Source organism: Boleophthalmus pectinirostris, unplaced genomic scaffold (genome assembly GCF_026225935.1).
Source record: "Boleophthalmus pectinirostris isolate CB_2022bp ecotype Guang Dong unplaced genomic scaffold, ASM2622593v1 HiC_scaffold_20, whole genome shotgun sequence".
Lineage (NCBI taxonomy): Eukaryota > Metazoa > Chordata > Actinopteri > Gobiiformes > Gobiidae > Boleophthalmus > Boleophthalmus pectinirostris.
Window position 1 is genome coordinate 30,975,497 of NW_026571153.1, and position 25,114 is coordinate 31,000,610.

Consider the following 25,114-nt stretch of genomic DNA (forward strand, 5'->3'; position numbering starts at 1 on the left):
TGTAGTAGTAGTAGTAGCTGTAGTAGTAGTAGTAGCTGTAGTAGTAGTAGTAGCAGCAGTAGTAGTAGTAGCTGTAGTAGTAGTAGTAGCTGTAGTAGTAGTAGTAGTAGTAGTAGTAGTAGTAGTAGCTGTAGTAGTAGTAGTAGCAGCAGTAGTAGTAGTAGCTGTAGTAGTAGTAGTAGCTGTAGTAGTAGTAGTAGTAGCTGTAGTAGTAGTAGTAGCTGTAGTAGTAGTAGTCATAGTTTTATTCCATGGTGAGAAGGTCATGGTTGAGCGTTCCCGGTAACGAACGGTACATCTCTGTCTCAGCATCCGTATCCGTGGTAACCACTCCAGAATCCATGGTGACCAGCTTGGATGTTTTGGATTCGGTGTTTACTTCCTTTTTGACCAAATTTGCCTTCTTCCCCTCGAGCCAGTACGTCACCATGTCTCCTTTACCCTGAGGACGGAGAAGATCACCCAATAAGATTTGTTTATTTAAGTGATGATGATAAAACGAAGGAGCTCATTGGTCACGCATTATTTAGAGGCAGTTTACAAATTCTCTCACCTCAGATTGACAGTTTAGATTGACAGATTGAGTTTAATGCTTCGCTCATTGATTTTCATTGATGTTTTTCAGTCCAGTGTGATTTTTTTTTTCTTTCTTTATTCCTCGTGAGCAGCCATATTTGTTTTGATATGGACGGACCATGTGTCTCCCTGATCGGCTAATACATCTGTCAATCACCCCTATCTGAACTTGGGGAGATTTACCAGTGAACAGATTTTCCAATCAATAACATAGTATTTTGTCATGAAAAATCCAAAAGGTAAATGAACATCGAAATGTTGAACCTGATGATTTCTATTAGTGACTAGACCCAAGAACTGACTGCATTACACAAATCTGCACTCTGTTTCTTTTACGGGTCAGTCCATATGAAATCAGCCACCCTCCCCTATGAGCCATCTCAGATTTGGCTGAAAAAAATTCTAAAAATGTCTAAAATCACCAAATGAAAGAATCTCAAATTTTAGCTCAATACCTTGAGTTGTTCCTGAGTTATGGCTCTTTGAAATTTTGGGGCCATGTTCACTTTTTCTGAAGCCTTAATTTATAAACATGTTTGAGAGACCATAACTTCATAAAAATAGAGCTAGGAAGCTGAAAATCTGCATTATTGTAGATTCTAAATATCTGATTGGAGTAAATATATCTTGGACCTCAAAAAATAAATTAATTAATTAATGAGCGGCAACCAAATGTGAGATTTTGGGGGCCCACAAGCGCCCCCCTTAATAAAGATACACAATATGACAACAGATTCAGAATCTATGATCAATAATCAATACTACAAATACTACAATACTACAAATTTTCAGCTTCCTAGCTCTATTTTCTACAAAGTTATGGTCTCTCAAACATGCTTACAAATTACGACTGAGACTGAGACTGAGCAAAAATTTTTTCATTTGGTGATTTTAGAAAATTTTAGAAGTTTTTTCAGCCAAATCTGAGATGGCTCACAGGGGAGAATCCTTGGAAATGGCTGATTTCATACAGACTGACCCTTAACTGTCCACATCTGGATTAAGTATTATTGGCCTATAGAATCATATGTTTTCATCTGAAACCCAAAAATAGACAAGCTGATACCAGACTCACTCCTGCCACTCCCACTGCCAGAACAGCTCCTTAGTGTAGCTTTGAATAAGAGTTCCAAACATAAACATGTACTATTTAGACTGATATAGTATAGAGCTTTGACAGTGGCTGGGACAGACCTTGACCTGTAGAGTCCCTCTGCACTCCAGCACGTATCCTCCAATCTCCTCCAACAGAAAGAACGCACTCGAGCTGCACTGGATCTTCAACGCTGCAAAAACACAGATGGGGTCAGACTAAAATCTTTATGTAAGGCTTATATTTTAAAGGGCCCACATGACGCTATTTACTGATCTATGTTCTAATGTTTCCTCATCACAAACAGGCCTGGAGTTGTGTTGTGTTTCACTCATACTTTAACACACAAACTCTGCATAAGAGTTTGTACGAACTTGGTGCACTTCAAAAAACAATATATAAAAATCAAATCTTACAGAAATACCCAGAAGACTAGATCCATTGTCCAAACCTTGACTATTAACTAAACACATGCTTTTCTTTAATGTTTTTACTTTTTATCTTGGTATGATCATAAACAGTACATTTCGTGCCCTCTTTATCATTAATATTAGTTTGTCCGACTAGAAACAATGAAAATCCTTACTTTAAAAAATTCTCATTACTGTTTATTTTGGTACAGTCATAAACGATACAATTTTGTGCCTTCTTTATTACTATTATTAGTTTGTACGACCATAAACGAAAACAAAAAATCCTTTAATTCCTTTCAATCCTTTCAATTTTTCATTCTCATTACTGTTTATTTTGTACGATAAACTTTGTGCCTACGTTAACATTATTATTAGTTAGTAAATGTATAAACATTTATATTGAGTATATGTACTGGATATCTATGATGCGTTTATGTATGTATGTATGTATGTATGGATATGTTTTTGTATATGTGTGTATATTTCTGCATAATGACAGATAAGCACTCCAAAGGTGATATATATATAAAAAGAAAAGTGTGAACCACATGATTATGTAAAACAGTTGGGGTAGGACTCTATAAGCTTTTTAAATATAATAATATGTTCATGTACATATCACTAGTTTTGTTACTGTTTTTTTACAGAATTTTATTGTATCTGGCTCAAACTAATAAATAAATGAATGAATATTTGGGTTGAGTTCACTTTTCAAACAGAAAACCCTGAGACTGCTCCATGTCATTTGACCAAATCAAACACGATAAACCTCAGAGTTTTAATCAGTGCTTCTACATGTGATCACAGGCATTATGTGTAACATGCATTAAACCACCTGAATAATAAAGGCTGAGTGAATCATCTGTTATTGAGTTGTTGAGGATGATCATTAGCTGAAATAAATACACAGGCTGAAACATTTCCGGATGATCGGCTAATTGTATTCCCAATCCCCTTCTGTACGAGACTTTGCCACATTTGTCCTGATTTGGATTCACTGATCTGATAATAGTGTGATCTGCAGCAATGCAGTTAAAATAGCAAAATATGTACTTCTTTTTTATTGTAGAATGAGTTTTATTTTATTAAACGGGATTTTACTGCTTAAAGTTGAGCCACACTGTGGGCAATTTCAAGCGCACAGTGACGACTAAGGATCCACCCGTGCATCGAGGGTAAAAGAGTCAAACGGAGGAGTGGAGCACGGAGGGCGAGAGGACTTTGGGGTAATTGGCTCTGATGACGTGGATCTGTCCGAAATGGTTCAGAAGCCGAGGATCCTGCCGACTGCAAAAACACCCTCTCTGTTCCACCTTATGAACTGTGATGTCATGTGGTAATACAGTAAGTGCTTCAGTATGTTTTTAAACTCCATACACTTTCACTAGAATCATTTGGATGATGTCAGTCCTGGAGTTGCCAATCTCTACTGAACTAACGATAAAAGGAGTTGTTAATTGGAAAACTACCGCTTCATGACATCACAGGGTGGAGTAGAGCATTTTGAGCTGTAGACAGACTTATAATAAAGGATTACTCAACATGTGTCATTGGAACAAAACCTAACTCCGGGTATGTTTTTGAAGAGGTAACAGCATTATGTGGCTATAAACGTGACTAAAAACTGTTGGGCAAGTTACTTTAAAACTGTAATGTGTTATTTATAACTTGTTACTATCATTTCAAAGTACTTACATGACAATATTACTGTATTTAAAATGTAAAACATTACATTACTATTACAGCACTTTTAAGTTACTCTCACCAAAATAACTGTGAAGATGCTGAACTTTTGCACCGTATATGGACTGAACCAGGACTAAACCAGGTCTAAACCAGAACTAAACCAGGTCTAAACCAAGACTAAACCAGGACCAAACCAGGACTAATCTTGGACCAGAACTTGGAATCTAGGACCGCCCCTGAGAGAACCCCTGAGCGTGATCGGGCGTCAGCTGCGTTTAGCTCCGTGGAGCGTGGAGTTCTGTGCTGGTCCTTTCACCCTCGATCACGGTCTACGTGGGTGCATCTCCAGCGTTTCACTGCTGCTGATATCGCGGTGATTTTTGCAAATTGAAATGCCAATGAAAACTAATAAACCCACCACTTCAATCCAGGTTAAAAAAGCATTATAACACGCATTACTCACATTTGTACCGAGTAAAATATTACCACTTTTTTCCCTGTAATGCCTTACATTACTGCGTTACAGCAAAAACCAATGGATTACAGTAATTAGTTACTTTTATAACACGTTACTCCCAACACTGCTAAAAACTCACAAGAGTCAATATAATATAGCACCTGTAAATGATCGACAATAATGAACATAAAGATTTAGACTTTTTTGAATATGGTGTTATGTGGAGAGTGGCTGTAGGATGCTGTTATAAATTACCACAGATTAAATGTACTTCTCACCCACACTGGTGGACTCCATCCGAGACGCTGTGTTCACTGTGTCTCCAAACAAACAGTACCGAGGCATTTTGGTCCCGACGATCCCGGCCACGACTGGACCTGAGGAGGAGAGGAGTCTACAGGTTTAACTTCAAACTTTTCACTTTTAGAAGAGCCTTGAGTGTAGTGGTGTCTGCAGTAATAGTAGTATTTGCAGTATTGATACCTGAGTGTATCCCAGCTCGGATTTGCAGTTGCATGTTGGTTTTATGTAGTAGTAATAGTAGTATTTGTAGTAGTATGTGCAGTATTGGTACCTGAGTGTATCCCAGCTCTGATCTGCACTTGCATGTTGGGTTTGTGTAATAGTTGTAGTAGTAGTATTTTCAGTATTTGTAGTAGTATTTGCAGTATTAGTACCTGAGTGTGTCCCAGCTTGGATCTGCAGTTGCATGTTGGGTTTGTGAAGTAGTAATTTGCAGTAGTATTTGCAGTAGTATTGTCAGTATTAGTACCTGAGTGTATCCCAGCTCTGATCTGCACTTGCATGTTGGGTTTGTGTAGTAGTAATAGTAGTATTTGCAGTAGTATTGTCAGTATTAGTACCTGAGTGTATCCCAGCTCTGATCTGCACTTGCATGTTGGGTTTGTGTACTAGTAATAGTAGTATTTGTAGTAGTATGTGCAGTATTGGTACCTGAGTGTATCCCAGCTCGGATCTGCAGTTGCATGTTGGGTTTGTGTAGTAGTAATAGTAGTATTTGTAGTAGTATTTGCAGTATTGGTACCTGAGTGTATCCCAGCTCGGATCTGCAGTTGCATGTTGGGTTTATGTAGTAGTAATAGTAGTATTTGTAGTAGTATTTGCAGTACTGGTACCTGAGTGTATCCCAGCTCGGATCTGCAGTTGCATGTTGGGTTTGTGGGGGATCTTGAAGCTCTTACACACTGACACCAGGTCCAGGGCCATGCTGGAGATCTCTGAGGCGTGAAGGATCCCGTTCTCTTTGGGCACTCCAGACACCACCATGTCTGAAAGAGGAACATAAAACACACATGACAAATCAAAAGTTGTAGATTCAAGGTTTTTTTGTTAGTACCCAAGAGTAAATGTGTTTTCTACATGGTCTGTCTAAATGAGCAGTTCTCTCACATGCGTCTCCGATGGTCTCCACTTTGTAGACGTCGTAGTTGTCGATGATGTCGTCGAAGGTGGTGTAGAGTTTGTTCAGCAGATCCACCACCTGATACGGAGTACTGCTGCTGGAGAGCTGAGTGAAGCCCACTATGTCACTGCAACACAGAGAGGGGGACTGGTACTTTTACTCTGGTACTTTCATGTGAGTAACCTTTTAAAAAATGGTACTTTTTAACCGTGTTTTTCTTTTACTCCTGTTTGAGTAATATTTGTACTGAAGTAAAAGTTGTGCTTCCTCTTCGTACTGTGACACTTGAGTGTATCCCAGCTCGGTTCTGCAGCTGCATGTTGGGTTTGTGTAGTAGTAGTAGTATTTGCAGTATTTACATTAGTATTTGCAGTATTGGTACTTAAGTGTATCCCAGCTCAGATCTGCAGTTGCATGTTGGGTTTGTGTAGTAGTAGTAGTATTTGCAGCAGTATTTGCAGTATTGGTACCTGAGTATATCCCAGTAATATTTGTACTGAAGTAAAAGTTGTGCTTCATCTTCGTGCTGTGACAAAAGCTTTATGTAACAATATGAAATGATTTGAGCTTCTTGCACCACTCCTTCAGATATAACTTAATTTGTCAAATTTTTGTGTTGATTGCTTGAAAATACCAGATATCCTTAAGTTTTTACCTTAACTTGAGTAATTTCTTGGACCACTACTTTATACTTCCACTTTGGAAATATTATTTTTAAGTAAAGTTACTCTCACTTGAGTAAAACTTTTGGCTGCTCTACCACCTCTGTACTGCAATACAAGAAATTGAAAAGATCAGAGTATTGCTTTATTTTCACATTAATTTCACCTCCTTAAAATATATAAAAGCAGATTTCTGACCTGAAGAAAACAGTGGCGCTGGCGTAACTCTGAGCCTGGGTGGTGATGCCTTGACGCAGATCATCGGCCACTTGTCTCGGGAGCATGCCTTCAGATAAACACAAAGAATACAGTTTATTGATACTTCACAGTGATTTCATCAATATTACCTGGGGTTGTGACACTAACTGTAGCCTCTGCTTTGTCTGCGACTTTGTTAGACTTTAACCTGAGTTTTGTTTTACCACTGTCTGCCTCAGCTGGACGAGTTAAAGTATCTCAGGGTCTTGTTCACGAGTGAGGGGAGGACAGAGTGTGAGATTGACAGGCGGATCGGTGCAGCATCTGCAGTGAGGCGGTCACTGTATTGGACCGTTGTGGTGAAGAGGGAGCTGGACTGAAAGACAAAGCTCTCGATTTGATGCTCAATCTATGTTCCCACCCTCACATATGGTCATGAGCTTTGGGTAATGACCAAAAGGACAAGACTGTGGATACAAGCAGCCTAAATGAGTTTCCTCCGCAGGGTGGCTGGTCGCTCCCTTAGAGATAGGATGAGGACCTCAGCCACACGGGAGGAGCTTGGAATAGAGAGGAGCAGCAGAGGTGGCTCGGGCATGTGTTCCGGAAGCCTCCAGGACACCTTTCTTGGGAGGTGTTCTGGGCACGTCCCACCAGGAGGAGGCCTCGGGGAAGACCCAGGACACACTGAAGGGACTATCTCTCTTCTGGTAAATACAGCATTTTCAAAAGGTATAAAATGTAACATGGTGATCTCTTTAAAATCACCCTTCAAATCAGGATCATTTGCCTGAAACTATACATTATTGTTTTCCATGTTTATGTTATTTGTTCAATTATTATAAAGTGTCTTCTCACTGTAGAGCAGGCGGTCAGTCTTCTGCTTCTCATGCATCAGATCCTGGGTTCTTTCTGCCACCAAAACCTCCAGGTGTTTACTGTACTTCTCCATCTACAACACAAAACCCACTTATAACAAATTAGAACAATGTAGGCTACCTGACTAGTAACATCTGTCTCCATGGAGATAAATAAATTTAGTGACATACTGCGGAACATTCTGAGCAAAACAAGAACATCTACATAGGGACAAGCAGCAAGAGAATTCTTCACCAGGAAGGCCTTTTTTCACCTGCTTGTCTCCACGGAGATATTATTGCTTTGTCTGTAATGTTCCACAACATAGCATTGCACAAATCTGATTTCTAATTTCTCATTCATTTTTCTCATTGACTTTCCAAAAAAAAAAAAAAAAAAAAGTTTGAAAGCTCAGGGCTACTCAGCGCTGTGGTAACTAATGACCACAAGACCTATAATACTATTTAAAATCTGTTTCTAATACTTTATTAGCCACCAAGTTATTAAAATATTTTGCCAAATCTTGCATTTTAAATGTGGTTTTTGAACTTAAAACTACCACGTTATGGATATTTGTAAGCAGGTTAACCCCGCAACGCCTTTGAAAAAAACAATAACCAAAAATTTTAAAAATTAAAATGATACACAGTGCACTTTTAGTAAATACATTCTTAAACAGAATCTCCTCACCAGGTTCATCATCATGTCGACAGGGCTGCCTTTGACTGGGTTTATCCGATGGACAAACTTCTTGATCTGTTCAAACGTGGGTCTCTGGGCGGGGTTATTCGAACGGCACCTGCGGATCAGCTACGGCAACAGCGCAGGGACAGAATACGCGATAAGCAAACATAAAAATATGTGTACTGAAATAAATGAGAAAGAATGCATTTTGCTGATTCTTGGTCACCTCCACATAGTCGGTGGGACAGGGGCAGGAGTTGTCTGTTTTGCTCCGGATCAGTTCAGGTAACGGGAGACACCACGAGGTCTCCAGGTTTGACTCCTCTGCCTGAAATTAGAGTTATACAGATGTGCAAAAGCTGACAAAAGAATGCAGTTTTAATTTTCTGTCTTAATGTGTTTATATATATAATTAATTCATATATTTATCTTATCTTAGATTTTTATTTTTACCAAGACTTACAGGCACTGGATCACTGCGAGTTGCAATCTCCAACAAAATGATGGAGTAACTGTAAAACACCACAGTTATGATCTGAAACACGATAACATAAATAAAAGTCCATCTCTGTTGTGAGTTTTTTTTGTTCGTACCAGAACACATCTCCAGGCTGAGTGGGCTCCAGGCTTGAGTTCTGAAACTCTGGGGGCAGATACACCTCCATCAGTCTCTGCTGGTAAAAGGTCACTGGCTCTGCTCCGTCATCACGTCGAAATGTGGTCAGGCCAAAATCTACACAAACAACAGGAAAAACTACAAATTAGATTTCTGTTTGCTATTTATCAATATATATACATTACTGGTCAAAGGTTTTAGAACACCATCATTTTTCCAGTTATTTATTGCAATTCAATTCGTGCAAGTCCAATGAAGCTTGAAATGGTAGAAAGGTAAAAACTGAACAGACAGGTTTAAAAAAAAAAAAAAAAAAAAGATAAAAGAACAAAACACAAGTCCAAGCTCTGTCAAAACTACCTCAGGAAAAAAGAACAAGATGGTAAAGCTTGAAAACATGGAGTGTCCATCAAAGTGTCCAGACTTAAACCCCATCGAGCTGGTTCGGGATGAACTGGACAGAAGAGTGAAGCAACCTACACATTTATGGAAACTTCTGCAACAGGCTTGGAAAGAACTTTCTGAACAATATTTGATTTCTATTGTAAAAAGAACAAGCCACGAGTGTGTTCAGCTGTTCTATCTGCCAAAGGTGAACACTTTCATCAATCAAAAACTAGTAAAAAATGGAAAAAGTGTGGTGTTCTAAAACTTTTGACCAGTAGTGTACTTTAATCAGTGGTCCCCAACCACAGACTGTATAAAAGAAGTGGACCAAGTGAGTGTGACGTCATTCATAGCATTCAGCGCCGCTCAAATGAGGCTTGCGATGCTCATGCTTACAGGAGCGAATCTAGTATTTTTTTGATGGACAAAATAGCAACAAAAAAAAAATTCAGGATCATGTGTCATGGGTTAATACAAACATTTTAAGACCAAAGTGACGAGGCTCACAGCAGCAGTTACAGAAAGAGGGGAGACAAGATCCTAATGTAAAGTCAATTAAAGTCAGAGTCAGAAGGAGCCGGAAAAGCCTCCTGGAGAACTTCCTATTTGGCAGGCAGCGGATAGCGAATTAGCTATGTTCACTCATATATACGGACTATGTCCCCAACCCAGGAACCACATGGCCATGAAGGGGGCACAAGAACTGTGTCTGGTGAGAGGGTCAACGTTTCGGCCAGTGGACTTTTTGTCTAATAAAGACCAAGGGTTGCTTGGTCCATATTTAAACAGCTGTGTAACTGGTGGTTTAGTTTAAAGGGCCCATCTCATGCAAAATAACTCTTTTCACATTGTATCTTTTACACATATACAAGCACAATTTGGGTTTTGGAACATGCGTTGAACAATAGTTCTGAAATCTTCCTGATTTCTTGGAGGCGTCACAAACCAGGAACTTTGCAAGTCCGACTATTGCTCCTCCCCCCGCCCGTCCTGAGAAAGCACAGGCTTCGCCCTCCAAACGTGACGTAGGCGAAGAGTGAGCCGCCCTTCCTCCACCCATCTCAGGGAGGGAGGGGGAGACAGAAGGCATAATTTTGTAAACTTGAATTCATTAATAATGTTAGATCATAATCTGTACAGGCGACCGCTAAACATCAGTGGCCGTAATGACTGAGGTGTAATCACCATTTTGTTCTCGTGCAGAAGCATTGAAGACAACTCACTAGAATAAAATGATGCCCTAAGTCTGTAGTTAGTATCAATGTAATATCATAGGACTACGTAACGTTTGTCAAACTAAAACAGGTAGAACAACGGAGATGACATGCAGACTGAAATTATATGTCAGATAATCTTCAAAAATAAATGCTGCAGTTTTCTTTTAGTTCTCTACAGTGGTTTACTAGCGGTAAACTTACAGATCTAGGATCACCATCACTGGACCCTGGTATCGTGGGAACAGCATCCTTTTTCGAAGTGTCGCTTTTGCTTTGTTGTAAGTCCAGTTTTAAAATACCCGTAGTTCTTGAAGCAGTCTTCAGTGAAGTGTCACTCGTAAACAAAAATATTCTTGGGGACCTTTTTGTCTGTGTTCCCAAAAATAACCTCCAGCCACTTAGCATGCCTTGCTTCTTCTGTCGGCTTGACAAATAATTTCGACTTACCATTGCAGCCAAATACACACTTTTTCCATGAGGACATGGTTACAAAAAGCGTGTGTGAAGCGAAAAATAAAGATAAACACAGAACAGCAGACCTGTACAGTGCAGACGCAGGACGGTGTGTGAGTGGGTGGAGGCGGGGCGGCCGCGGTGGACGGGGGCGGGCAAGGCAAGGCAAGGCAAGTTTATTTGTATAGCACAATTCGTACACAAAGTAATTCAAAGTGCTTTACAGAATAAGAAATACATTAAAATCATAATAAAAACAAATCAAAACATAAATAATCATGAAGATTAAAATTAAAAAAGAGAGACATAAATTGGAGAGAAGAGTGCGGAATGAAAACCTTTCAGTTATTTGCACAGTTAAACAGAAATGTTTTGAGTCTGGATTTAAACAGCGTCACAGAAGAGGCCTGTCTCACATGTTCAGGAAGACTGTTCCAGGTTTTAGCTGCATGAACCTGAAACGCTGACTCCCCTTGTTTAGTTCTGACTCTGGGCACCAGCAGGAGGCCGGTCCCTGAGCTCCTCAGAGTGCGAGATGGTTCATATGACACTAACATGTCACAGATGTACTTTGGTGCTCGGCCATGGAGAGACTTGTACACAAGCAGAGCTGCTTTAAAGTCTATTCTCTGAGGCACAGGAAGCCAGTGCAGAGACCTGAGCACAGGACTTATGTGCTCGTACTTCCTAGTTCGAGTAAGGACCCGAGCTGCAGCATTCTGGATGTTCTGCAGCTGTCTCACAGCTCGTTTGGAGAGACCAGTGAGCAGAACATTACAGTAGTCTAACCTACTGGAGACAAATGCATGGATAAGTTTCTCCAAGTCTGCTTTAGACAGTAAACCTTTGATTTTTGCTATGTTTTTTAGATGGTAAAAGGCTGCAGATGTTATTGATTTTATGTGACTGTTAAAGTTCAAGTCTGAGTCCATTATTACCCCTAGATTTCTTGCCTGATTTGAAGGTTTTAGAGCGAGAGACTGGAGGTGACTGCTGACACTGTCCCTTTGTTTCTGTGGACCAAACACTATGACTTCAGTCTTGTCAGAGTTTAGCTGGAGAAAGTTGTTTTGCATCCACACACTGATCTGTTGGATGCAGTGACCAAGTGACTCCACTGGTCCATAGTCTCCTGCTGCCAGAGAGACGTAGATCTGAGTGTCATCTGCATAATTGTGGTACGACACGTTATTGCTGCTTATTAACTGGCCTAATGGCAGCATGTAGAGATTGAACAACAGGGGGCCCAGGATTGACCCCTGAGGCACCCCACAGGTCAGGGCCATGTCATCTGAGACACAGTTTCCAATTTCAACAAAATACTTCCTGTCTTCTAGATAGGACTTGAACCAGTTTAGTACAGTACCAGAGATGCCCACCCAGTCCTCTAGTCTCTGTAAGAGGATCCCATGATCGACAGTGTCAAAAGCAGCACTCAGATCTAACAGGATCAAGACTGAGACTTTGCCTGCATCAGTGTTCAGGCGGATGTCATTTGTCACCTTGATAAGAGCAGTCTCAGTGCTGTGGTGGGCTCTAAAACCTGACTGGAAAACATCAAAGGAGTTGTTCATTTGGAGAAAGTTCGTAAGCTGTTGGTAAACAGCTTTTTCAAGGACTTTGCCAAAAAACGGCAGATTTGAGATGGGTCGGAAATTGTTCAGTACTGTGGCATCAAGACTGCTCTTCTTTAGGAGAGGCTTAATGACCGCAGTTTTCAACGCATTTGGGAATGTTCCAGATTGAAGTGACATGTTAACTATGTGAGTGAGTGGTGAAAGTAAACTGTTGAGGACAGACTTTAGAAATCTAGTGGGTAACATGTCCAGGCAGCAAGTAGATGAACTCAGACTGGTAACGATCTCTAAAACAGTTTTGTCAGTTACAGGTGCAAAGTGATTCAGCTCTAAGTGTCTCTGTGGCTGCATGCTTGTTATTTGTGTTGTGGAATTGATGGCATTTTTGATGCCCTGAACTTTGTCATTAAAGAAAACTGCAAACTCATTACATTTAGATGTGGAAATTAGTTCTAGTGGCAGTGGAGCTGGAGGGTTTGTTAATCTGTTCACTGTTGCAAACAGGACACGAGAGTTGTTACTGCAATTACCAATAATGTCCGAAAAATACTTCTCTCTTGTTTTACTCAAAGTGTAGTTGTACATATGCATTGTTCCTCTGTAAATCTCATAATGAACCTGGAGGTTTGACTTGCGCCATTTCCGCTCAGCCTTCCGGCACTCCCTTTTCTGTGCTCTGACTGAGTCATCATTCCTGGCGGGTGCGAAGTGTTTTCTGCTACGTCAAACGCATCATAAGTGTAGCTACCGCATCATCGTTGTAGTTGCTTTAATTTGATGTCACGTGGGAGGGTGGCAGAAATACGCTGCAATTTGTAAAAAAAAAAATTTATAAAATCTAAAAACCACTTCAGCGACATATACAAGGCCCACACATCACTCTTAGAAGGCAGAAAGCTCTGAAAAGTAGATTTTACATGAAATGGGCCTTTAATCCATATTTAAACTGTGGTGTACCTGGTGTACCACATGTGTATTTAAAGTGCTGTATAGCTGATGGTACTTGTGCTCACTTCCGTATTTAGTCCATATTTAGTCCACAGTTGTATCTGATTGCACCAGTTTAGTTCATATTTGGCCTGCGGTGTAACTCGTGGTACCTGAGATCACCTCCATCTTTAGTCCATATTTAAACTGCTGTATATCTGGAGTTACCTGTGATCTTGCAGACCCAGCGGTCGTCCAGGACACAGTTGAGAGACTTGAGGCGTCCGTGACAGATGCGGTGCTGATGCAGGTACGACATCCCTCTGGCAATGTCCATTGCAAAAGAAAACCTGACAAAGAATACACCATGATTATAATAAGGATTCACACTCCACATCGGTATGTTGCATCCACCACCACTGGGTGCAGATCAAATTGGCTGAGGATGTATTCAAGTTTCAAACGGTTGCAAACATAATATGCTTCCATTGAGTGTCATTATCTTAAGAGCCTGAAATGAGGTGCAAACACTTTTAACTGAGGTCAGTGCACTCTTATCCCCTGTAGACCCTCCCCAGGCGTATAACAGTTTGAGAAACACTGCCCCATAGTCTCCATAGAAACACGTCTTTAAAGCAGGGAGGCAGCAGGGGGCAGTAATACTGTGAGCTCTGACCTGAATCCCCAGTTGAGCGGGATCTCGTCGTTGATCAGCACATCATTCAGACTTCCTTTGGGGCAGTATTCAGTCACTATGGCAATGTTAGGCGTCTCCACACAGCCTCCGATAAACTTACACAGGTTTGGATGGTCCAACTCCCTGAAAGGACAGCAGTATCATCACACAAATGTAAAATAATAAAATAATACAATAGAGAAATACATTTGAACATGAGCACTGTTACCGGACTTGTTTCACTTCCTGTCTGATGGTTTTAGACAAAGAGAACGTCTTTGTGTGGATTTTTTTTATGGCCACAGTTCGGCCGTCACTGAGGGAAAAACAGAAAAATAAAGACACGTTTGAAGTAGAACCACAGACTGTATATCAGGGATGTAACAATAACCAAAATCTCGTGATATCGTATGGTCAAAGTTCTCACAATAATATCGTGGACCCTCACAATATATCGAATTACAAGTCTCTTTGCTTAAAGGACCCATCTCATGTAAAAAAGTCTTTTCACATTGTATCTTCTGCACATAAACAAACACAATTTGGGTTTTGGAACATCCATTACACAATAGTTATGAAATCTTACTGATTTCTTGGAGAGAGTCACAGACCAGGAACTATGAAAGTCCGACTATTGCTCCTCCCCCCGCCCGTCCTGAGAAAGCACAGGCTCCACCCTCCAAACATGATGTAGACTCTGAGTGAGCCGCCCTTCCTCCGCCCATCTCAGGGAGTTTTGTTTTGTATTGTTTTTTTTCGATATTCTGTCAAAAAATCCTATTCATAATATAGAGCCTGGTAAACCTTCCTTTGAGTGGTAGAGAAAGCTCTGGGTGGCATCACACTGGCTTAGCCCAATTTTATACAATCTATGAGTAGAACACATTTACAAAAAAAACAACCATGTCTTATCTCATGTTCCGTACTAGATTCCGGTGCAGATGAAGGTGTTTTTTTTGGCTCCTCCTGTGCAGCAGCTCAGAGCCGTCACACAGCTGCTGTTACTCTCACTGTTCCCCAGAGGAGCACTCGCGATACTGCCCATGGTCACACGGCCACGCTGGTCTGAGGACACGCAAACACATGCAAAATCACACATAGGATTCTTTATTTAGGCTTTTGAAATATGTTTTGTTGTTGAAGCTTTTGATTAATTAAAAACTTTTTGCACCTTGTTCGATTTTGGAGAAGTCAATAATCCAGCTCTCGTCCCAAAGCAGCTTCTGTTTCTGATACCACAGCCACTGGAACAGATCAATGAGTCAACAATAACCAGTGTTTTGTGTATATGTAACCTCATCAGCATTCACTGGGGGTGTGACGCTAACTGTAGACTCTGCTCTGTCACAGGCTTTATTAGATATTTATTAGAGTTTAATCTGACTTTTTATGAATACTAAAAAATACCAAATCTGTTACCAAAGCTGTTGTTCTGCTGTAAAATGCTTCGACTAATCCAAATTTTGCTCAACCAAGACTGCAGCCCCGATAACTGTGTGATTCTTACGGAGCAGAGGAGGGCGCAGCAGGTGCAGAGGATCCCCAGGGGCAGAGCGATGCCCACTTTGGTGCCTGTGCTCATGGGGCACTCTCCACAGTCTGCAGGACACGTACGACAAAGCTCCGGCTCCTCACACACGCCGTCGCCGCAGACTCAAAACACAAACATGGAAAATATGCACGATTACCTCTTAACATTTCAGCCTATTATTGTTTTAAACGTCCTTTATTACATAAAATCCTCGACATTGAGCTACTATCACCTCGCAAAGCTGTGTCTGCTTTACACACTGTGCACATGGACTCCCACTTGTCCTGACCGGGACGGAAAGCGGGGAATTTCTTGTACAAGTCATCGTTAAATGCGCATTTGCACTTTGGCAAGTTGCAGACTGACCGACTGTTTGTGTCTGCTCGCTCCTTCTGAGTGCACAGAGAGCTATGAGAGCAGCTCAGTTTAATGGCCACAATGAAAGATCATGAAAACCTGGACATTTGCATCACTTAAAAAAAAAACAGAACAGCCAGGACAGGACATGAAAAACAGACATGTGCTGGGAAAAACAAATGTTTGGTCACCGTAGCTTTAAGCCATGTTCTAATGCTGGTACCTCCTCAAAAACAGACCTGGAGGTGTGTTTTGTTTCATTCACACATGTTTACGTAACCCTTTATTAATAGTCTGTCTACATCTCCACCTTATGATGTCATGAAGCAGTAGTTTTCAAGTTAACAGCTTCTTTTATCTCTAGTTCAGTACTGATTCTCAAATCCAGGGCTCAAATTATCCAAATGATTCTGTAGTGAAGGTGTATGGAGTTTAAAAACACACTGCAGCAAAACACAAGAAATAAGTTTTTCACAATAGCTTCAGAAAGTGGTGCCATGATTCGAACCTAAAAGCTCCTGCCCTCCATCTCAAATTATGATTCTTGAACATGAACGCAACCCTACGAGCAGATGTTGACATGACCCTAACTTGCTTATGTCCATGGATTTCAGAATGATGAGAATCTAAGACCGTTGCAATAGTGATCATCTTTTTAAAACTAAATATTTTATCTTTTGAATCTGAAAAAATCCTCGAAATATGGCATGTAACAGAACGCTGAATGTCTGTTTCTTCACTTACTGACAGCAGGCGTGACGGTGCTCTTGGCCTCTAGCGCCACCTGCATGTGACCCACTCTGATGTGCGCGATCAGAGACGTGAGGCCCGGGTGGAACAAAATCACCTACAAGCAAATATCAAGAAAACAAGATCTGTTAAAGACAAATTATGTCACTTTTCTGGTCAAGGGATCACCATGGACCAGAGTCTTCACGGGTCCATTTTTGGAGACATGTACCCGCCTGCACCCGCTCAGTACAGCACTGCACCCACCCTTTAACCCGTGATTATATCAAAGTTAAATCCACACCCGCCCAGACCCGTGAACATTCCACCCGTTACCCGCCCATGGCCGTGATAAATCGAAGCTGGCCCATTACTCTGACAGCCCAATACTCCAGGACTAAACCAGGACTAAACCAGGACTAAACCTACACCGTGTCATTAGTGGATTATAAATATATACACACCGCAACCGTAGAGCTGATTGTCAGGACTACACCAGGACTGGACCAGGACTACACCAGGACTACACCAGGACCGGACCAGGACTAAAGCAGGTCTAAACCAGGATTTAACCAGGACTAAACCGAGACTGAACCAGGTCTAAACCAGGACTTAACCAGGACTAAACCGGGACTAAACCAGGACATAACCAGGACTAAACTAGGACTAAACCAGGACTAAACCAGGTCTAAACCAGGACTAAGGCACTTGTTTCCATGGCAACAGACGTCCTGGACGCTCATCAAGTATTTTTCTCCTGTTGGTCGTTCGTTTGATTCATCTGACCCGTGTGTAATCACTACCCGCCTGCATACCCACCCGTAAAACTCCAGAACATAAAAAAAAAATGTTTCAGCAACTATTTGCGGATGCCTGACCTGGTGCAGGACTCCGCCATGGACATGTTATTGATTTACCTGAAATATCCCGCAGTATGGCATTACCCCACTCACAATAACAACAAATTTAAAGTGATACCGTGAAACATTTCAGCAAAGCAGTGACATTTCCATGGAAACAATCAGGTGGCAAACCCACCTAGTGTAATCTAGTGTACTGCCATACTGTGGGATATTTGAGGAAAATCAGTGACATCTCTATGGCGATTCCTCTACCAGAAAAGTTCCGTAGTGTGCCTTTAACAGTTTGTACCTTCGCGGTCCAGTTGGTTTGGGTCATTTTCCCTGTAGTGGAGATCGTGTGGGTGAAGATCTTTCCATCATCAGGAATCCAGGGTCCACAAATGCTCTCAGTCTGAAGAAACAAAAGAACTGTGAATCCTCTGCATCATCTGACCTTCTCCTTTCATCCTCTGCTCCATGTGACCTTCTCCTCTGCTCCATCTGACCTCCTCTTTATCCTCTGCTCCATCTGACCTTCTCCTCCTCTGCTCCATCTGACCTCCTCTTTATCCTCTGCATCATCTGACCTTCTCCTTTCATCCTCTGCTCCATGTGACCTTCTCCTCTGCTCCATCTGACCTCCTCTTTATCCTCTGCATCATCTGACCTTCTCCTTTCATCCTCTGCTCCATCTGACCTCCTCTTTATCCTCTGCTCCATCTGACCTTCTCCTCCTCTGCTCCATCTGACCTTTTCCTCTGCTCCTCTGTTCCATCTGACCTTCTCCTCCTCTGCTCCACCTGAACCTCTCTTCTGCTCCATCTGACCTTCTCCTCTTCATCCTCTGCTCCATCTGACCTTCTCCTTTTCATCCTCTGCTCCATCTGACCTTCTCCTCTGCTCCTCTGTTCCATCTGAACTTCTTCTCTGCTCCATCTGACATTCCCCTCTTCATCCTCTGCTCCATCTGACCTTCTCTTCATCCTCTGCTCCATCTGACCTTCTCTTCATCCTCTGCTCCATCTGACCTTGTCCTCTGCTCCTCTGCTCTATCTGACCTTCTCCTCTGCTCCATCTGAAACTCTCTTCTTCTCCATCTGACCTTCTCCTCTTTATTCTCTGCTCCATCTGACCTCCTTTTCATCCTCTGCTCCAGCTGACCTTCTCCTCTACTCCTCTGCTCCATCTGTCCCTCTCCTCTGCTCCTCAGCCCCTCCTCTCTGCTCCTCCATCTGACCTCCTCATCCTCCTTCCCATATATTCACTGTCTCTCCTCTCTATCCAAACCATCTCTGAGTACCATGTATGTCATTGGGCAGGAGTGGATGTTGGCGTGGTGGATGCAGCAGTTTTCTCCATTGGCGTCTTTCCAGTTTGAGGGACAGTCCACATGTTCACAGAACCTCCGAGCCGACTGTGCGTCCACTATAGAACTGTGAACACAACAATGACAATGACAGAAATATGAATTACATTTCATTTTAATATTTTTTTTTTCTTGGTGAAGGAAAAAAAAAATCACATAAAATCTTGTTATTTTAAACACTTAATTGCTACGAAACCAGCGGGTATACAAATAATCTACATGTATTTAGGAATAACTGCATAATGTGCAAACATTTAGTAGTAGTAGCAGTAGTAGTAGAAGTAATAGCACTACTACTACTACTACTACAGAGGTAATAGTAGTATTAGTAGCAGTAGTAGTAGTAGTAGTGGCAATAGTTGTAGCAATAGTAGTAGTAGTAGTAGCAGTAGTAGTAGTAGGAGTAGTAATAGCGGTAATAATAGTAGTAGTGGTGGTAATATTAGTAGTAGTAGTAGTAGGAATAGTAGTAGTAGAAGTAGTAGCAGCAATAATAGTAGTAGGAGTAGTAATAGCGGTAATAATAGTAGTAGTAGCAGTAACTGTAGTAGCAGTAGAAATAGTAATAGTAGTAGTAGTAGTAGTAGTAATAGTAAGAGTAGTAACAGAAATAATAGTAATACTAGTAGCAGTGGTAGTAGAGGTAATAATAGTAGTAGTAGCAGTTGGAATAGTGGTAATAATAGTAGGAGTAGTAGTAGTAGTAGTAGCAGTAATACTAGTAGTAATAGTAGTAGTTGTTGTTGTAATAGTAATAGGAGTAGCAGAAATAATACTAGTAGTGGTGGTAGTAGAGGTAATAATAGTAGTAGTAGTAATAATAGTAGTAGTAATTGTACCTTTGGCTGAATATCTTATTGTCTACAGCCCACTGATAGAAGGAGTCCTGTGCAGTGACAGAGTACGTGACACTGAAGATTTCACCAGTCTTTACAGTCTCCGGGGGGCGCACTACCCACGCCATCTCCAGACCTGAGCAACACAACGAGCCACACAGTAAAAGTACTACATAATAATACATACAATTGACTCTTGTGAGCTTTAAGACATGTTATAATGTTGCAACCTCCTCAAAAACTGACCTAGAGTTGTGATTTGTTTCATTCAAACATGTTTGAGTAACTCTTTAGTATTAGTTTGTCTACATCTCCAAAGCTCAAAATGCTCTGTTCCACCTTGTGATGTCATGAAGCAGGAGTTTTCAACAATTACTTTTTACCTCAAGGTCAGTAGAGATTCCAATTCTAGGGCAGAAATGATCTAAATCAGACATGTCAAACTCAGGCCCGGGGGCTAAATTTGGTCCGCGATATAATTATATTTGGCCCACAAGATCAAATCAAATATGTATTAGAGCGGGCCACCGGATACAGACTATAGAAACATTATTTATTTAAAATTTTTGGTAAAACTTTGGATTAGGGAGCACATATTAATAGCTCGTTAATAGTACAATGCATAATAAGTGCTTAATTACATCTTTGTTAGTATTTCTAAAGTACTTTTAATGCATTTTTGTCTAAGGCCGTGTTTTGCGAGTACTAACCCATTAACTATTTTCTTCTCATTAAAATAGTGGAGATTACAATAGATGTTTTTGTGCATACACTGAACTCTTAATAAGCATTAATAAGTGTTTGATTAATACCAACTAATAACTAAGTAACAGCTAATTAACAAATCAATTACCACTTAGTTAGCGATTAATATGTGGTCTCTAAACTAAAGTGTTACCAGATTTTGTTATTATTTTATATTCTGCTTGTTCTGGATTCAATGTTTAAGCAAAACAAAACTATTATTAAACATTTATTTTAATAAGAAAAGGTTTAACATTGCCTATATCGAAAGAACAAAAAACATGCAGATGTTGTTGAAATTTTTCAGTAAATATTTAGTTTGGCCCATGACTTAGTCCCAGTTTTTAATTTTGGCCTCTGTGAATTTGAGTTTGACACTGTAAATAATGCTGATTACTATGCCCCAACAAATGCTCTCTTTATTAAATTAAATGCATAAAATTTCATGATTTCGTTGATCTAAATACTGCAATTGTCATGTTTAAGGCACATAATAATCTGCTCCCTCAGTGTATCCAACACATGTTCAAACCCAGAGAGAGTGAGGACAGTCTGAGAGGATCGAGCATCTTTCAGAAAGCTCATATGAGGAGCAGCCTGAAAAGTCGATGTGTCTCCATAAGAGGTGTTCATCTGTGGAATAGTCTAGTTGAAACTTTAAAAGGCTCTAAAACAATTTACCGTATTTTCCGGGCCATGAGACGCACGCTACATCCTTCAACCCCATCAAAAAAACGACTGCATGCCCCACAATCCAGAGTGCCCTATACACGAATCCAGTCGGGTGTCCCAGCACGACTTCAGTAAACTATAAAGCCACACCACCCACAGAACACACAAACACACACGGAGCAGACAGTGACCACATGGCGAAAAACACCCACAGACACACTCATCACTCCACGCCGACGAGGAACAGAACAGAGGAACGAACCGAAAAAGCGAGTGCAATGTGCCACTTCTAGACACGACTGAACAACTGAGTCACTGCGAACACGCCGACAATCCGTTGGTCCCAGACAGCACCCTCCCTACACGCCACAACTGAACAAAGCCCAGAGTCAACGTGAACGAACAAACAAACAAAACCACTCACCCATCACACTGTTGTGTTTCCTTTAAAGTCCGGTGCGGTTTATTTGTGAAAAAAGTTCGAAAATAGATCATTTAATGACAGTGCGCCTTATAATCCAGAGCACGTAATAGCTCGGAAAATATGGTACACATATGGTACTTAAAAAATATATATATGACCAGAATTGTAGAGAAAGAGAGAGAAATACAATGAATCATATTTTAGCCCATGGAACTTACAGAATAAGTGTAACCCTCAATTATATTTATATATTTAAGTGTATTTATAAACCAACAGGTATAAATATGAACATGTACATGGTCAGTGTGTGTGTGTGCGTGTGTGTGTGTGTGTCTGCGTGTGTATGAACATTGACGTGTATTGGATTGTGTTCAGTATTGTGTATGTTTTCTCTCCTGCAAAGGATGAATTTTGTGTTGTTTTCTGTAAATAGTTCTGCTGTCTTGTCTTCTGTTCTATATGTTAACAGGGTTTGGCAAAACAAGTGTTAAACTTCAGCCTAAACCCCTTCGAACGATAGAATAACCTTAGTGATATGTATAATTTTTTTTGTGTTAAATCATTGAAATATGATGTTAATTGACTGAAGAAAATAAACTAACTAACTAACACCCCTGATCTAAATGATTCTTGTGAAGGTGTGGGGAGTTTAAAAACACAGTGGTGCACTTCCTGTATTATCACATGACATCACAAAGTGGAATGTGCAGGGTTTGTGAGTTAAATGTGTGAATGAAACAAAACACAACTCCAGGTCTATTTTTGATGAGGAAACAACATCAGAACATGGATCAGAAAATAGCGTCATATAAACCCTTTAAATACAGTAGATCTTTACAATCATTTTTCTTTACTTGTCACTTTTCTTTGGCTATTTTGCATTGAAATATTCCACAGTACGGCATTATTATAACCCACAGTGCATATTATGGGATGCGTCTGACCTCCACACTGGATCATGTTGGACTCGTTTGGTTGGATGAGAGGCCAGCAGTCGTATTCGCTGTTGTCCAGGTCGTGCCAGCAGAAACAGACCCTGGTACTAGAGAAAAAAATCTGAAAATACACAACCACATGACAGACAGAAATAAAATAAATAATAATGAATCACCATTGCCTCCGAAGAGGCTGTGTTTCTGTATCTGTGCTCTTTGTGTGTTTGATTCTTCGACTTACACTTTGACAAACTTTATTGATCCACAAGGGAAATTATTTGGACACAGTAGCTCCACCTCACATTATATAACAATAACAAAGAGCAAAAAAACATGTGTTATACATTCTAAATAAGTAGCAAAAATAGAACGAGACTGGTGTCAAATAAGTCATAATTATATAACTGCTAAGGATGTAACAATATCCAAAATATCGCGATATGGTATCGTCAAAAGTCAATAATATCGTGGGCTGTCACAATATATCAAATCACAAGTTTCTTTGCTTAAATGCAGGTTTTATCGAAGCAACGTCTTATAAAAATAGGGAACTACAAATCCCATGTTTCATTTCAGTGCAGACAATATGAAGAAATATGTTTTTGACTTGAATTCTTGGGATTATGACGGTAATAATTCACACTAAAATCTTGTCAAGGTATTTTAAAATCAAAAGTGTCCCATCTACAATTATATCAGCCCCTCCAAAATATCACAGTAAATATCGTACAGTGAGATGAATATCGTGATAATATTGTACCGAGAGATTTGGATATTGTTACATCCCTAATAACTGTATATGCACAAGTAAAGTAAAAAACAGAAATATAGTAATACAAATGCGTCTTCCCTCGCTATATCGCGGTTCACCTTTCGCGGTCTTGCCGTTTTTCAGATTTTTTTAAGTGCAATTTTGCATGCTGATATATCTCAGGTTAAGGGGTGGATGCGGTGTTGTACTGCATGGGTGTGGGTCTCCAAAAATTGAGTCATGCAGAACTCTGTGCTGTAGGGCTCCATTACGGAATAAATGAATCTTCAGTTTGTAACATAAAGGAGGAAAATAACAAAAGGTCGACAGCAGCAATAAGCTTTGAGAAGGATATAAAAGGATTGTAACTGTCCTGTTTGAGAAAAGTGTATAAAGTGTGTGGTGAGGGGTTTTACAGACTTAAAACATATAATAATTGTAAAAAATATATAAAGTTGACTACTTCGCAGATTTCACCTATCGCGGGTTATTTTTAGAACGTAACCCCTGCGATAAACAAGGGACCACTGTATATCACAATTATATACGAGATATGATCTTAAAGATAATACAGCATTGTGGAAAACTAAAGAATAGGGATGTAACAATAACCAAAATATCATGTTATTGTATCGTCCAGAGTCTCTCAATAATATCGTGGGCCATTACAATATATTGAATCACAAGTTTCTTTGCTTAAATTCATAGTTATGGTGCAGCAATAGAAAAAAACAGAGGGAACTACCATGATCCTTTGCTCAATTTTGGTGCAAACTATGAAGAAATAGCAGTTCAAAGCACTTTTAAGTCTTAGTTCTTTGAGTTAAGTTTTGTCAAGACATTTTAAGAGAAAGTACCATATTCACAATTTTTTTAGCCTCCACAAAATATCGCAGTAAATACTGTACCATGAGATGTATTTTGTGAAAATATCGTACAGTGAGATTTGGATATTGTTACATCCTTACTAAAGAGCGTTTTTGTATTCGTTGACTTTTAAACTTTAAGGACATATAGCGTTGTATGTAAAAGTAATTGTGTTGATTTAAATTATACTGTATATAAAAAATAACACCATAAAAAAGGTGTATTGTCATGATTTTGTAACATAACATAAATATACACATTTAGCATGATCTGATTCTGTTCATGTTCTGAGAAAATAATGCGCAGAGGGAATCAAATAAGTGAAAATCTAAACATGCAGCCGCTTTCTGTAGTATTTTTACGTAATTCCAGCAACTTTTTTCTTTCACTGTGGTAGTAAATAAACAAAACACACTAAAATTGCACATAAACAGTCCTAAAATAAATTGTTAATAAGTTATTTTCTTACCCAGATGAGAAGCCTCAGTCTTTCTAATGTCTCCATTTTGCAGTTTATTAACGACGACAGCAACGATCAGACATAAATACAGAGAAACAGAGAGAGAGAGAGAGGGAGAGAGAAAGAAAAACAGAGAGACACAGTGAAAGAGACACACAGAAAGAGAGAGAGATGACTAAACACTGCTATCTAGAGGAGCACATTGGAACTACACTGGTGAATTATTGAAATACTACACTGAAAAAAAAAAAAGGCCACTGGATTTGCGTTAAAAAAAAAAAAAAAGTGGTTGCATGCAATAAAATCATGTTTAGGCTTTGAAACTTCTTTCGATCCCCTGTACACATATTTTTCTCAGAACATGAATGTCACTTTTCATGTTGATGAAATTTGATCAAATCATACTGAATATACATATTTATCTTATGTTACCTTATCATGAAATTAAAAAGTATGTTTGATTTAATTTAATTGATCTAATTCTGTAAAATTATAAAAAACAGTCTTTAGTTTTCCACAGTTCTGTCTTGTCTTGAACAGATTCAAACACACAGAGAGCACAGGGACAGAGACACACAGTTTGGAGCTGGACAGTGTGAAGATTTATTCCAGTGAAGACGCTCTGGTCTCTGTGGACACAGGAATATCACATGATGATCACAATCTGATGATCTACTCTGTGTTGTACATGTTTAAA

General features: G+C 40.0%; 1 protein-coding gene across 1 annotated transcript; it reads right to left on the reverse strand.

Annotated features, from left to right (window-relative positions):
- Window positions 1-244: 244 nt before the first annotated feature.
- On the reverse strand, window positions 245-23,359 carry LOC110170298 (atrial natriuretic peptide receptor 1-like). The gene is made up of 24 exons (XM_020935944.2): window positions 23,300-23,359; window positions 22,349-22,460; window positions 19,568-19,700; window positions 18,663-18,795; window positions 18,628-18,630; window positions 17,673-17,774; window positions 16,536-16,638; window positions 15,411-15,556; window positions 15,075-15,147; window positions 14,830-14,968; window positions 14,133-14,219; window positions 13,904-14,047; window positions 13,456-13,577; window positions 8,645-8,783; window positions 8,514-8,562; window positions 8,277-8,378; window positions 8,057-8,176; window positions 7,367-7,460; window positions 6,509-6,596; window positions 5,636-5,775; window positions 5,362-5,514; window positions 4,504-4,602; window positions 1,771-1,862; window positions 245-442 (listed from the first exon to the last, which is right to left on the reverse strand). Exons 1-24 carry the CDS (start codon window positions 23,357-23,359, stop codon window positions 245-247), a joined length of 2,631 nt encoding a protein of 876 aa, XP_020791603.1.
- Window positions 23,360-25,114: the final 1,755 nt, after the last annotated feature.